Here is a 14,865-nt window from a genome sequence, read left to right as displayed (position 1 = left end):
ACAAGAGCAACCGAGTCAAATTTAAACGGGCTTCCAAACGAATGTCTTGCAGCAAAGTCCAGCTGCAATCCAGACAGCAAACTAGAAACAGGTTTATAGCTCAAAAGGATCGTGCTTACATTTTTATGATTAGTTAAGACCCCCAAAAAATTAAACTATAAATGCTGAATTTTGTAAGCAGAAGTAAGACAATACACCTTGGTAAAATCACATGTCTTCACTTTCCAGCAAGACAGACAGTTAATACTAGCCTTGCTAGCTAGAGGAAACTACCTGGAAGTAGAAGATGTGAGAGGCAGAAGGAGCCAATGAGAACATCTTTCCCCTAAAAGCAACATGCATCCACATGCATGAGCCACATTTGAAGATTTACTTTACCTGGGTAGCTTCAAGGATAAAGTCATGGATGATAATTTGCTCTTCGTTAGAGAGGCACAGTCTGTCTTTGCTGATAAGGGTCACAGTAAAGGCCTCACAGTTCATGGATTCCTCACGACTTGGCCAGTACACAAACTCATCTTCTGCCTGGAGAAATGAAAGAACACACTACTGCAGCCTTTCAGATACCTTGTGTGCAACAGAAAAATCCAGTGGGTCAAAAAATTGTTTTGATAAATAGAGATGATCAGGAACTGACCTTTAAAAAAACACTGCTGTCTAAAACAAATTTACTATTACAGTAGGCAGTAAACCTGCCAGATCCTCCCTTTGTGTGTTCAAACAGGTAACATGTGCTTTTTAATTGGTTTCACAGGGAAATGGTTATCTTAGCTCACTCATACTTAACCTTTGTATTGTATCCCAGGCTTTATGACCTCCTGCCTACACAGTTTTGTTAGAAAGTCAGATATTTGTTTAGAAAAAACTCATTGACCTTTAAAAATTAATGACTTGTTATTTTTAATTTGTGTTTATCGTGGTCTAATCCAAAACTCAAGGTCTGTGGATCAGGCCTAGGTAGAAGATTGATGGATACTTCTGTAGGGCTTGAATTTTTAAGAGTGAGTGGAGGAGTGAAGAGGAAGAGAAAAACTGAAATATTCTTCGCCTTGAAAAAAACACTGGCTAAACTTAATGCAAGTTCTCCAACAAAACACCTCTGCCAAAGGGACACTGTGAAACCTCAGTGAGACTGGGAAGCCTGGAAGAAGTTCAGTGCTGAAGTAGACTGACTGGCAGGCATGTAAGTCAAAGCTGTTTGAAACAGCTGTCAAAGCTGTTCTTTAAAACATAACCACGAATTCCTAATTTGCTGCAGAGAAAGGAAATTATGGTCTGTCACCACATACATGCGAAGTCTGTTTCTTCTCCTGGTTTCAGAGGTCTATGCCCCTGCAGCATGAGCACAGAAGTTGCCCTGACCACATGCACAGAGCAAACCCGTGTCTCTGGACATCCCATCTTTCACTCATGAGCAAACACAAACTATCAGCTGATATCATCCTGCTGTGGCCATGCACATCCCTCTAAAACCAGGTGTATTTCTGTGGGTCTGCAGCTCTGATGGCCAAGATATTGTTGAGATTTGTGCTGTCAAGCGTTCATTCTGAAAATGTGACTTGTGGTTTTAAGTCCTCACAGTTCTGCTCTAAATAAGCAGAAGCACTGGGAAGCAGAGTAACATCACTGAGTGCCAGACAGGGGACCTGTCCTGCCACCTGACAGGTCCTCATGCAGCAGGTACCTTGCATTATTGTCTTGTCCTTTGGCATTGCACATCCAGCACCTTGGCGCTGCCTGCATCCTGTGCCACCCCTTCTTGCCAGCCAGCACATCCCACACTGACCACTGAGCCGAGGTCGGATGCCACTGCCTTCCTGGCCAGAAGGTGAAACCACTGTGGCTGAGCCCAGCATTCCTCCTTTACCCTTTGATCGCTGTGGTTCTGCAGAGCTATTTCATGTATATGTGAAGACAGTATCAGCCTCTTCATTTCCACCTGACATACTTTCATTTCATAAGCACTTTCTGATCCTATTGAATGTCTCTGAGCACTCCTTGCAGCGCTGCACTCCCTTTCATGCCCACACACAAGCAGCATATTGACTGCTGCCTCTTTAGTAGCCCTTCATCACTGCTATTTTCCTGCTGTAATGAAGGTGGTTTCTCTTCCACTTTCAGCTACAATTGTCTGTTCACCTCAGTGATGCGTGCATGAAAAAACGAACCGATTACTTCTTAATCCTTTTCAACATGCCCTCTTGAGACGTGCTGGTAAATCTGGAAGTAGTGATTAGCACTTCACCTGTGTCTCCTTATTCTCTCTCTCTGTCTGACTCATTATTTCCACTTAAATTAACATACTTGTTTGCTTTTTACTTTCATTAAAAACGGCATATGCAGCCTTGCACAGTATCAGCCTTGCACGGCCTGAGGTTTAAGCTCAGGGGCAAACAAGCAATTATCCTCCTGTCCCTACCTTGCATTTCTGCTTCTCTCAAAGTCCTTACCCATAACCCCAGCCTCTCCTTACCCCCAGTGCTTGCATCCTGCCAGGCAGCCCTCAGGAGCCTTGCAGATGTTGACAGCACCGGTGTGCTGTCCTGTCTGTGAGCACTTTGGTCCCTGGATGTCCAGGGGTCAGTGCAGAAGGCCACAGCAAAAGAACAGCCCCTACATCATGGAACTTACCTTTCTGTAACCAGCTTATGGCAAAGTTTGAGTAGGTGGCTCAAAGATTGGCTTTGCTTTCAGCCAGCAAACAGCCCCAGCAGGCAAGTGAGTGCCCCTGTGCTGTGCCCAGCTGGGCTGTGCCAGTGGCACCACGCAGGGAGGGACACGGGCGACTCACCAGGCTCTGGTTGTCCGGCAGCATGACAATGATCTGTGCGTTGTGATCCCAGATCATTCGCCAGAAATCTTTAGTTGTGTGTGGCAGTGGGTGTTGGGTTATGATGAACTCGTTACTCCTGTAGTAGCCCTTTTGCAGCAAAACAAGCACACGGTTACTTACTGCCTCCCGTATTTTGAAGCATTAATTTAATTTCTGGGGACACATAATGACCCTATTTCATTTTACGCCACGATGTTTTCACACAGGCTGTATTTTCTTAACTTCATTTCAATTTCACTTCTACAGAGACCCTACTGCTTTAATTTACTTTAAATCCCAGTATCTATTTGACTGTATCTCACAGAAATACACATTCCATCTAAATGCATCTTGTAATTAATTTTTTTAGGCAAGAATCTTTAATAAAACACGGTTAATAGCTTTACATTATGGGCAAGGTGTTAAAATCTCATCTGTTAATACACAGCCATTACATACAGAATTAAGACAATTACAGGCATCTGGTATTTAGCACCTTAGAATTGATTTTACTTTGTAATTAGATGTTGGCTTCCTCACCATGATATAAGAGGCATTAATGTAATCTGTTCCCTTCATTCCAGGCAGTGGTGCCAAGCCCACTCTAGCACGCTCAGCTATAACATTAAGGAAAAAAAAAACAACACAGAGACAAAAAAAAAGATCAAAGTCTGATCATGGCACAATGCAGAGAGTAAGAATTTCTCAGCCGTTAACAAAGCAAACACTGTGCAGCTCCCATCTCCCTCAGGAGCAGGCCAGCACTTTAACTGTGTTAAAGCATTGCCTGCTAACACAGGATATAAAAGAGAATGTTGCACAATATTCCCACAAGGACAAAGTAATTTCAGGAATCAAATTTTACTATAGCAAAGATTTTCACAGCAGGCTGAATTACCAAATAACAGTATATGCAGTGATAGCAGGGGATTTCGAGTAATTCTTGTGTGTAGTGTTCCATTTGTCTCCAGCAGCACACAAACCCAGCTGATTTATTTTGTTTTCCCTACCACTCTGTAGCACTGCCATCTCTCACGGAGTGAGAGAACCTCCAGAGACAAACATCTTCCCTGATGGGGAACCTCCCAGAAGTGTGTGCTCCTCTGCAGATCCACGCTTCTCTGTGTTTGAGGGCTGGGTTGAACATCATCCTCAAACCCTCTGACAGCCCCCAAAAGACAAACTGAAATCAGTGCAGCTGCATGACACAAAGGGCCAAATCAAACAGCCTATTTCTAGCCTGTTCCCATCTGTTTTTAAGATGTATTCTGACTCCTTCCCTTTTTATTAACAAACTTTAGGATGGACTGTATCTGTGCCACTATTACCCTGCGCTAGCTTGGCTATCATCTGTCCTCTGTGTCCTGTTCTCTGGGTTATGTGATGGGGATGATGTTGTGCCCATGCTTGGTCTGGTGCAAGCTCATATTGCTTGACAGCCATGCACAGATTCCATTTTAGTGACACTGAAAATGTGTCCTCGGGCACTAAATACCCTTAAATCTGGGGTGGCTCACACACAGAAACCGAGTGCAGCAGCTGAATTACAAACAACTGGTGCCAATCACTCTGGGAGATCTCACCAGAGCTGGGAGCTGGTATCAAAGTAATCTCTCAGTATTCCATAGATTTATCCCCTACCTAATTATTCAAATTCTTAAGCACTTCAAATTAACATTTCACTTGGACAGTGTATCTGGCTGACACTGCAACTATTTCCCTTTGTTCCATTTCATCAGGGTAATGCTGAAAGACAAGACAGCTTGGGCTGAACAAAAGATTACATTTCCCCTTCCTAGTGGCTATGTCTTTTCATGCCTAACACCGGGAGAAGTGGGCACAAAAAGTTATGCTAGGCAGTAATCAAACCAAAGATGAGATCTTACATGGCACAACTGATGAGTTCCTGTTCTTCTCTTTGTTGCAGTCTTTCTGAGCACTGAAGCATTCCACATATTTTGCATTACACTGTGTAACCAGCTGAAAGAGAATAAAGTGGTAAGTCAGCCCTCAGAGCACTCTAAATGAAGAGAGGAGGTTTCTTTGCCAACTCCTTCGAAGATGCATTAGTAGAAGAATAAACTGCATTGTAAAACTTGTTTAAAGTACTCAAGTTTCCAATGGAAATCATCCTTTTCATATAACATGCTTAAGAGATAAAAAGATCTCTGCAGCTCTCAGCTTTGAAACATCCTGCATATGAAGTTCCATCAAAATGCGTTTTCACAGAACACTATATTTTGTTATCTTTGAGAATATATTTCACAAAATTTCAGATATGTTTAGTCAGAAGCAGTTCTCGAGGAATGAAAGGTAGCAAAATAGAACAACAAAACTTTGAGGTTTTGGGTTTTTTTCCCCCAAAAATAATAGCCTAGCCAGATCATTCCTGCAGAACATCTTTTTCTGCCAGGCCTTTGGGGAATCCACCACACTGTCATCTGAAATCTGAGGCCATGGGCTACATTCTCTGGTCTGCCATATTCATTCTGGGCTGCCTGGAGACACTGAGAAAGGCAGATTTGTATCTGAATACTCTCCCAGTACATGGGGAAACTCTGCCAGAGCAAAGAGAGCAAAGGTAGCTTTCACATCTGCACTCACACCTCGTTACTCAGTGTCATTTCACACTAAGATGGTTGAATCTAAATTGCTGTACTGGGGCATGAGCACAAGTTATTTTCTGCCAGCTCTGTGGCAGCAGCAGAAACAAGAGAAAGATCTAATAATTGTTGCTGGTCACATCCCAGTTTGAAATGCACTCTAAACAAGATAGCACTCAACTCATCTATGCACTGGCATAAGCCCCATTAGAAGTTATGGGGTTTCTAAATAACTGTCCAATGTTGTCAGAGAAAGTAATTTCTGAAAATGGCACTTAGGGTTTTTAAACTTTGGCACGAGTCATCAGAAAACATATGATTTATAGATATAATTTACAATTGTTTGTAAAAGTGCAACGCTTTTTAAAACAACAAATCTTTGCCTCCTACTGCATTTTGTGCGGGTGTGCGTGCGCTTGCACTTGTTTCTTTAATTTAGTAATTAAGCATCTGGAATGTCTTGAGTGATGGAGGAATACTGAGATTCCTACAAGTGAATTCAGATTTATTTCTTGAATAGCTTGGCACCTGGTGTAATTTAACAGCTTCAGTTCCTTGGGTAGTTATTAACGGAGTTTAGCTGTGAAAACAGATGTCATGTAACTCCTTGTGATACAAACTCTCACAAAATATTTTACAATGTATTCAAATAAATTGCAATCAGAAAATCTTAGGTTTCAAATAAGAGATGTGGGAAAAACAAATTACTTTGGCCAGGAAAGAAGCAGCTATGACATAGCAGGAGACACAGCAAACGTCATGATTAGCAATGAGAAAGGCATATTGTGTTTCCTGGTTTTAAAACATTTGTAATTCCTTATCTACACTGATGAAATAGTAGTTGGTGCAAAGAACCTCATCTCTTGTCTTTCCCCATATCTATAGGCATGAGAGCCAGAGTTTGGAGGAAGACTTCCAGCCAAGCTGACCACAGACTTGGGAACACCCAAGCCCCCTTGGGAACAGGGAGACCAGCAGCACATTCCAAACCAGTGTCCATGTCTCTCTTCTCCTTCTGACTGAAGAGCATGAGCACTAATTTCCAGCAGTGAAGCTAAGACTGTATAGGACTGAACTTCTCAAGATGTTGTGCTGTGCTGATCAAGTTTTCTGGTTTGGTTCCTTAACCATGACAATATATTGACAGTGAAGACAGGCCATGTAAAAGAGAGTAGGAAAATTAGGTCCCTCTGGATGGCAGTGATTAAGACTTACCTTGAACTGTTTTTCTAGCCGTGTCTTCCCTCCTATGCCAGGAATGAGGATGCTGTTAACATAACTATGCAGCTGGCCTGCAGACACTTCAGTCTCCTTCCCAAGGATGGCTTCCAACAAGGCATCATGAATAAAAATGTACTGCTCCTAAAAAAACATCAGCATGTCAGGTAGACATTTGAAATAATCTGAACAGCTGGCTTTGTCTGAGGAGCAGTGCACACCAAAGAAATGGGTGTGCAAAACAAGCCACTCATGCAAATACTACCGAATTTGGAATAAATATTTGTAAATGTAGCACATACAACTCTGAACAAGTCAAAAACAAAACCTGAAGTTTCTAGTCTAGAAAAATAGAGATATTACAGTGCAAAAAAATTATCAGTAATATATTCAATTTTTACGGGGATGTAACTGGAAAATTCTATTCTCTTTTTGATTACAATGCAAAAATGATTAAGGCTTTAAATTCAACCCCACTGCAGTTTTTACCTCTGTCTGGACGAGGTAGTTGCGCTGCGTCCTGATATGTTTCAGGAAACCCAGGACATTAACTGTGCTTTTGTCTTTTATCTGCTGCAGCATACTGTCTATCACAATGTAGGTACCAGTTCTGCCAACACCAGCACTACAGAGAACATAAGAGAAATCCATGAAATACAGCTGCAGAGAAATCCATGAAATGAAATCCATAAGAGAAGTCCATGAAATGAAAGCAACCGCAGAAGTAGCAGTAGAACTATGCAAATATTCACATATTCCTGTTCATAGGCTTCCATTTTCCTCCTAGCTTCAACCATTAAAGTTTCCCGGCAAAATACCTTGGGTTTCTGGAAGTATTACCAAGTATATAATTCCTCCCTTCTGTGGCTATTTCTGTGCTTCAAGATGAGGCTAAATACAATACAAGCCATCACACCTGCGTCAACAGCATCAAGATGGGGCTGCTGTGGTCCTGGACCTCACACTGTGGCTGTTCACACTTGGCTCCTGTTTCCACTGCTGCAGTTACTGGTGTTGGCTGGATGAAGCCATACAGAGATCCACCACTTGCCAAGCTGCTGCTCTGCAATTGCCAAGGTCACTCCAGGCTGTGAGATGGCTCTGGCTGGCTTCAGCCTTGAGGAGAACTTAAGCTGCACAGTGGAGCTAGAAATGAAAGCGGTACCAGCACTTTGGGAAGGTATAAAAGGGGGCTAATCCTGTGAAGCCAGAACTCCTTACAGTGGACGAGGGCAATCCCACACCCAAGAGAGATGCAAGCTTTTCAGAGATTCTCAATTTCTGCTGAGGAAGGAGCTGTAGCCCCCATCATCCTCTCCTCTTTGATATAGTGCTGTGCAGCCCCCTCACACACAGTGATGAAGACTACACCCCTGAACTAGTATATTGACTGATCTACTGCTGTGACTGCAAGGGCTGGTGAGTGCGAGTGTGGTTTGCATTCCCAGCTGTCCATGTATCCAGCAGAGGTGATCCTGGCCCTGTCCATGCACCGAACTGGCAGGCTACAAACAAGCTTTGACCAAGGAGTTTCCCAGCTACATCAGTGCAATGTTCAGCAGCTCAGTATCATGGCAATAGCAAAACCCTGTATCAGCTGGGAAACTTTGGCATTGGAGCTTTTTCAAGATGTGGGCACAGTAGAGTCCGTGTCTACCTGGACTCCTGCGTTAGTGACCTCCAGTGTTTGTCTTAGGTGGCACAGAAGAGCACACGCTGTGCTCCAGCCGTGCTTGCCGCGGGCGGTTTGGCACAGCCACCATCGTACCTGCAGTGCACCACCACTGGTCCCGTGTCCGGGGTTCTGGCTGCCGAGGATCTCCTGACGAAGGTGAGCACGGGCAGAGCGTACTCGGGCACGCCCATGTCAGGCCACTGGGTGTAGTGGTACTGGATGACAGTCCTCTCGTTCTGCCGCCCTTTGGGGTTCCCTTTCTGACCCTAGGCACCAACGGTGCGCAGAGACAAGACAGAGAGGAGGGAAAAGAAGCATGAGAATGTCGTCAGTCCTTCTGGCCTGCTCAGATAAGAAGAAAGTGCTGGACTCCGACAGAAGAAACCTGCAGCTCTGCCTCTTAATGGGCAGAGACAGAGTTCGAGGAAAAATACATGTGGGAACAGGTCATAACAGCAACTACAGGGACACCAAAGCAGCAGTGCACTTGAGAAAAAGAAATACAGGCTAAACCTTAGCAACAGATTCCTCGTATCCTGTCTTTACTTACGTATTTCCCACCCACCTGCCTCTCCAGGTTGCCTATGCAAACACTGAGTTTTCTCTCATGTCCTGTAGGAGGCAGAAGACCTGGATGGGGGCAGAGAAGGCTTGGCTCACCTTTTTCATCTTGGTGTTCCTGATGGTGAAGCGGCGCACGGTGTAGCAGGCGTGGACATTTGTGCTCTTCAGCGTGACGATGATGTTGCCGTACTCCTCGCTGTTCTCCGTCGGCCAGTACTGATCGCATTTCCTCTGAACACAGACACAGTTGGGTGAGTTGGGTAAGGGCCTGAGCTGCTGCTTTGTGTTTGTGTCTAGAGCTTTTTTGGAAAAAATCATGGCTCAGTATGTATCCCTCTGTTCTGTTAGTTATGTATTATGCATCACCTGTCAAGCCATTTAAAACAAATTCTGCCCGGGTGATCTGGGGAAGTGTTAAGGAGCAACTGCTAACAAACAAGAAAATCTCTTACTCTTCCTTTTTCAACAAGGTTCGTGATCATGACAATGATTCCTGTATTTTGTTCCCAAATCATCCTCCAGAAATCTTCAAAGGTAGACTTTAAAGGTCCCTGGGTAGCAATGTAGGCTTTTGCTTTGTTGTAACCCTTCAAAGAAAACCATAATGACAAGTGAGATGAAAGCAGTATCATGGCAGAAAAATTAATATTTTAGAGGTAACAAGAAAGGTGCTTTTCTTATTCAGAATAGTGAGAAATTAGTATCAAAAATTATCAGGTGAAGTTGGAAAATACAATCACATCACAAGTGACAACACTTCCTCCTTGTGGAAGGATTCAAAGGTAGAGCAGATAAAAACCATTAAAACAACTTACATCAACATAATTAGCATTAATGTAGTCACTGTGCTTAGAATCTTTTCCTGGTAAAGGCCTTAGCTTCACCCTGCTGTGATCATCTGCAGGATAAAAAACAGGCAGGGAAACATTAGGGAAACACAGTGCAGAACTGCAGGCAAACATCCCATTTCCTGGGCATCAGGGCTGCCCTTCCTAATACACAGAAGAGATTGGCCTTGGACTGGAGTCCAGAGGGAGATGGGAGTATCTGTTCTTGCTCACGTGTAGGTTGTCAGCCTTCACATCCCTTAAAGTACATGGTTCATGCTGAGACAGCGTCTCTTTAAAGGGCACTGGAGCCTCAGGGGCACAATTTCTAGAAACATCTACATCACTTGGGGTAGTGAGATTCAAAGAGCCAGGGCACCCCACGGGGCTGTGAAACGCTGCCTGTGTTTGGCTCAGCTCATTATCTTCCCCTCAGTGCTGGGCTCAGACAGCTCTGCTGGCTCTGGGAGCTGAGTGAATGTCCTCACTCCTTCCCCACCATCGTCACACCATGAGGACAGACTCGAGGCTGTGATCTTTAGCTCCTCTTTTTGTTTCACCCAAATGCTTGATTCTGCCTTAAAGCAGGAAAATATCATAGTCCTGCTCCAAGGCAGAAGCACTGGGCTGGGTGGTGCTTCCAGCTCATGCAGAGATGAGACGTGAGCCAACTTTAAGCATAAAGACTGGTTTCATTTTCCTTCCTTGAGGACCAATGGAAAGAGAGGTTCCTTCAGTGATAATCTGGAGGACTGAGGTGCCTGCTTCAATTCTCCTTCAATGTCACATCTCTGTACCTAGAGAGACCAGACATCTATGTCTAAAATCACAGCTGGGACAAGCTCAATGAAAGCCTTCGCCCAAGGCCACACAGTTAAGTCTTTCACAGGTCTGGGAATTGGCCCTCAGCCAGTACCTTGATTACTTCTGAAAATCTTTTAGAAACATGCATTTCTTCCCTATGTCATCAAAAGCATTCAAGATTTATTGCAATCTTTATGAACATTGAGAACTTTTTACCAGTGGACTCTCCATGGCTGTCCCTAAACCACAGTGACTGTTGCATCTGCCATCCATTCCACATAAGAGAACAACAGGGAAAAAGTTACTGCACTTCCATCCCAGACAATTTGCATTCTAGAACAGAGTCCAGATTTGCCGTTCTCAGAGGGATACAGGCAAAGCCTGCTCTGTGCTACAAAGATCACTATTTGTCCAAATCCTACACAGAGCTAAAGCAGTTTGAAATACAGTGGATACACGCTGTAAGATTTAGCACTTTTGGGATTGTAAGGTAATCCCAGGAATCATCAGTAAAACTCTTCACTTCTCCATGCACTTCCCTCAGGCCAGTTTTCAGGCATTAGCAGGCAGGAGAGCTCTGATCATCAATTTATCCCAGTTATTCCTCCACAAAATTTCATACCGAACTTATACTTCTAAAACTATGCTTGGGCTGTCAAACTGTGAAAAATTTCAAAACAAAAGCTGGAGTGAAATCCTGACCCTGGAGAAGTCAAAACATTCACTGCCTTTAGTGGGGAAAGCACCTCCCAGCCACACTTCCACATGTTTATTCCATCCTGTGTAATGATGTAACCTGGGGCCACCTGCCTGTCCCAGTCACACACGCATGCTGCAAGAGGAGAGTGCCTTTTTGGGTTGATTCACTGTGCTCAGGCCAGTGCTTACTTACAGGCCAGGATGTTGATGTATCTGTTCTTGTGCTTGTTGTCGGGGTGGTTGGAATGCTCTGCAGTGATGTTCATGTCAGCCGTACAGCGCTGCACTTCCTAGGCAGAAAGATTATTCAAATGGAAGATCTGTCAGTCCAAAACGACCTGAGCTTTATCTGCTTTTACAACAGCACACAGAAACCACGTTCAGAGTATCAGCATCTTAACTGCTGGGTTAAACACAGAGTCCTTCAGTGTATGCTGTGGTCTCACACCGAGCTGTGTCAGCTGCCCCTGGAGCATGGTCACGCTCCTCTCCACAGGCTTGGGGACAGATGAACACCCTGAGCGCCAACTGTGCCCTCCGACCACCCCTCTGCACTGCATCTCCTGCCACGCCCCACTCTGTTCCTCCTTGAGGAGCTAAGATAGGGTCCCTGAGATGCAAGAGTGGCCAGTGCAGTGAAACGAACTAAGAACCAAAAACATTTCAACAGAAGACTTCTCACTGCTGGACAACTTCTCTGCTTATAACCTCTCAAAATGGGGTTTCTGACATTTAAGTTTGGCACCGACCTTTTGCTAGTTCTCTGCCGAGAGATGCCTTTTGTAAAATATAAATAAAATAGATCTCTGAAGATAACAGTGAGAGCTTTAAATACCACAGCTGGGACGCTGATTAACAGCCCCCGATGCAGTGAAGAGAAGGTTGCACCTGTGCATGTTTAAAAAGCAGAGGGACACCGAGGGTCTCATGGAGGCAGAGATGCAGATGTCTGTCCAGCTGGGGCTGTAGGTTAGATACCTAATTCCCTTGGAATTTTGAAGGTCTTAACCCATCCCTTACTCTGTTCAACAACAGAATACAGAGCTACTGAAATGGAGCAATGGAGGGTCGGGTTTTTTGACTCTAAAGAGAAGCAGCCATTCCCCTAGAGAGTTACACCCTTCAGAGACTGCCCTACAAACTGAATCACTCAGGAGTCTTTTCATTTCCAAGAGACACCTTTTTAGTATCTGTTTAACCATAATCTTCCTGAAAAAGAGAATCCTCTTTTTATTACTAGCATAAATATTCTTCATTTACGGACATAGTTTTGAAAAAAACCTAAAATTTGGAGTTTACGAAGTTGTGGAAGAAATTATATTTATTCAAATCTTTTGTGACTCCCAGAAATTGCACCAAACAGAACCAATTTCCCCCCAGGATATGTGAGGAAGTGCCAAATTACTTTGTACTTCAGACTTTAAAAATAACAGTATAGAACCTAAGAGGCAAAGTCATTAGGAGCTCACAGCTGCTACAAAGATCATGAGCTAAGTGACAGAGAAAAATTATCACAAGAAATGCTATACAAACAGCAGATGTAGGAGTTCAGCATTATGCAGACATTTCACCAAGGACTTGCATAGCAATTTTGATATCTTCCCCAACATTTACATTTTAAAAGTGCAAAGTATACTAAAACCTTGTACGTCTTACAGCTTTTATATCCATGTGACACTCTCAAATAACAATTGCTTCTCTCTCTCTTCCCAGCCCTCCATAGGGAGAAACATACTGTGCTCAAGGAGATGAGCTGAGCAAAGACAAAGATGAATCAAGCAAAACTCTCAGCTGGCCCTAATGGAATTTTCATAGTTCCACTTCTATCAAATAAAGAAGCCCATATTAGAGTGTGCTCTTCCCCTAATTCTGCCTGTCAGCTCCGGTGAGCGAGGGATTTCAGATTACACAATAGGCAGGATCAGTTCAGCCTAAGTCATGGTTGGAAAAGCAGCGATATTTACATGTTAGGTTGATTTAATGTAATTTTGCTTTACCTATTTTTGCATTAACATCACTGCTGTACTGTTACAGGTCACTCCCAAAAAATACCCTGCCCTGTTCTGAAAAGCCTCACATGAAACCCTACGTCCCTGCATCACTATAAAATTCTTTTTAGAAGATATTGGCATTGAAAAATTTATGCCAAATACTGTAGAATTTAATACAGATTAATCCAATAAGGTTCTATGGAGAATTCTCTGAGAAGTTGTAGAATTTACCAGGGAATTACCTCCCTGCTAAGGAATTTTCTCTGACAGTTTAAATACTACATAGTAAATGTATCATTTTCTATTAAATTCTATAGGATTTTTCCATAAGGGAATTGTTGGTGAGGTTAATCATTTTAATTAACCTTTTTATGTTGATGGTGACTGTTTCCTCGACTGTACATGTTCCCAGCTGGCCAATATAAAGTTAATAGAAGACGAAGATTAAGCTGAGATGGTGAAAAACACAGCAGTGGAAAAGGAGGTCTGATGCTGTGAGAGCTGATGATCTGAAAATGGCTTTTCTTAGCGCATAACATTCTAAACGGTTTTTAATACTCTGGAAAGCTGTCGCAGTGGTGGATTCCTGTATCTGCACAATGCAAAAGCACAGCAAAAGGAGACTGTTACAGAAAAGCTTCCCCTTTGCCAATATGCTTTGGATATTTTTGTCTTTTTAAAGTCTTCAGCCCTCCCCTTTAGTCCAGGACACAGGCAAGGCTTTGGGACACTGAAGCTGTCAATGAGAAGGGGACTGAGGACATCCTCCAGCTCCACCCTGGCCTGGGTTTGGCTGTGCCAAAGCCCAGATGGGCTTCAGAGCAGAGAGGGGTATCCACGCTCTCCTACCCTCCAAGGCTCATATCTCCCAATTCCCACAGCCAGGAAGGCATAAATTAACGTTCCTCTGCTATTAAAGGCAAGGTGGTCGCCTTTCATCCATGCACAAAAGGCTGCAAGGAGACGAGTTGCAGTCTGTTACCTGTGCCTCTATTCAGAGTATCATTTAGCCCTTGGCAGAAGAGGACACCCTGTTGTTAATAGGTAACACCCTGGAGAAAGTCCCCTCAAGTCTCCATCTTAAGTATGCCATTTTACCACACTTATGTATATCACATATTTACTTTCTGTTGTTTATGCAATGAACACCCTTGGGATTTCTAAACCTTACTAGTTACCAAGTCCTTTGGTTGCACTTAAAACATCACCATGATTGCATTACTATTACAAGCTACGTTTGCAGGCAGGTCATCAGGTCAGGGCTGACCCCAGGCTGCTCACTGCAGCTCAGCCCAAACAAAGTCCTCTCCCTGCAGGCACAAAACTGTTACTGGCACCTTGGAGTAGGACAGGTACTGTTTGTATCACCACGTTCGTAATTCATCCATAAACTTCTCATCTCTAGAATATTTCCTTTGGCTTTTCTTAATCCTGCTTAGTCTCCTCTGCTGATTTTAATGATGGCTGGCTCGCACACTGCTGCTCCTCATGTTTAACTTCCCAGAACACATTAGCTTCCCAGGATGAATGGATACAGGCTTTATTCTGTCCTTTCAACTTAATCATTGACAACCCCAGAAACCAAAGTACATGGTTTCAATTGACTGTTAGTTACTGTAAGAAGTGTTCTAGTCTATGCTATTATGGCTAATTTACCTTTTAATTATATTGT

The 14,865-nt window shown here is 43.5% G+C and overlaps 1 protein-coding gene across 1 annotated transcript in view; it reads right to left on the bottom strand.

Annotated features, from left to right (window-relative positions):
* The window catches only part of PTPRG (protein tyrosine phosphatase receptor type G), a 395,690-nt gene that overhangs the window by 9,451 nt on the left and 371,374 nt on the right, over nucleotides 1-14,865 (bottom strand). The window contains exons 16-26 of the mRNA XM_040076808.2: nucleotides 11,396-11,492; nucleotides 9,688-9,770; nucleotides 9,325-9,459; nucleotides 8,969-9,103; nucleotides 8,402-8,574; nucleotides 7,123-7,258; nucleotides 6,631-6,777; nucleotides 4,699-4,792; nucleotides 3,353-3,429; nucleotides 2,792-2,920; nucleotides 379-525 (exon numbers count right to left, since the gene is read on the bottom strand). Coding sequence (XP_039932742.1) covers nucleotides 379-525; nucleotides 2,792-2,920; nucleotides 3,353-3,429; nucleotides 4,699-4,792; nucleotides 6,631-6,777; nucleotides 7,123-7,258; nucleotides 8,402-8,574; nucleotides 8,969-9,103; nucleotides 9,325-9,459; nucleotides 9,688-9,770; nucleotides 11,396-11,492 — 1,353 coding nt within the window. The remainder of the gene's footprint in view (nucleotides 1-378; nucleotides 526-2,791; nucleotides 2,921-3,352; nucleotides 3,430-4,698; nucleotides 4,793-6,630; nucleotides 6,778-7,122; nucleotides 7,259-8,401; nucleotides 8,575-8,968; nucleotides 9,104-9,324; nucleotides 9,460-9,687; nucleotides 9,771-11,395; nucleotides 11,493-14,865) is intronic.

The sequence above is a fragment of the Hirundo rustica genome, chromosome 12 (assembly GCF_015227805.2).
Source record: "Hirundo rustica isolate bHirRus1 chromosome 12, bHirRus1.pri.v3, whole genome shotgun sequence".
NCBI classification, from domain to species: domain Eukaryota; kingdom Metazoa; phylum Chordata; class Aves; order Passeriformes; family Hirundinidae; genus Hirundo; species Hirundo rustica.
Note: the sequence above shows the minus strand (reverse complement) of the source record. Positions and strands in the feature narration are given on the sequence as shown.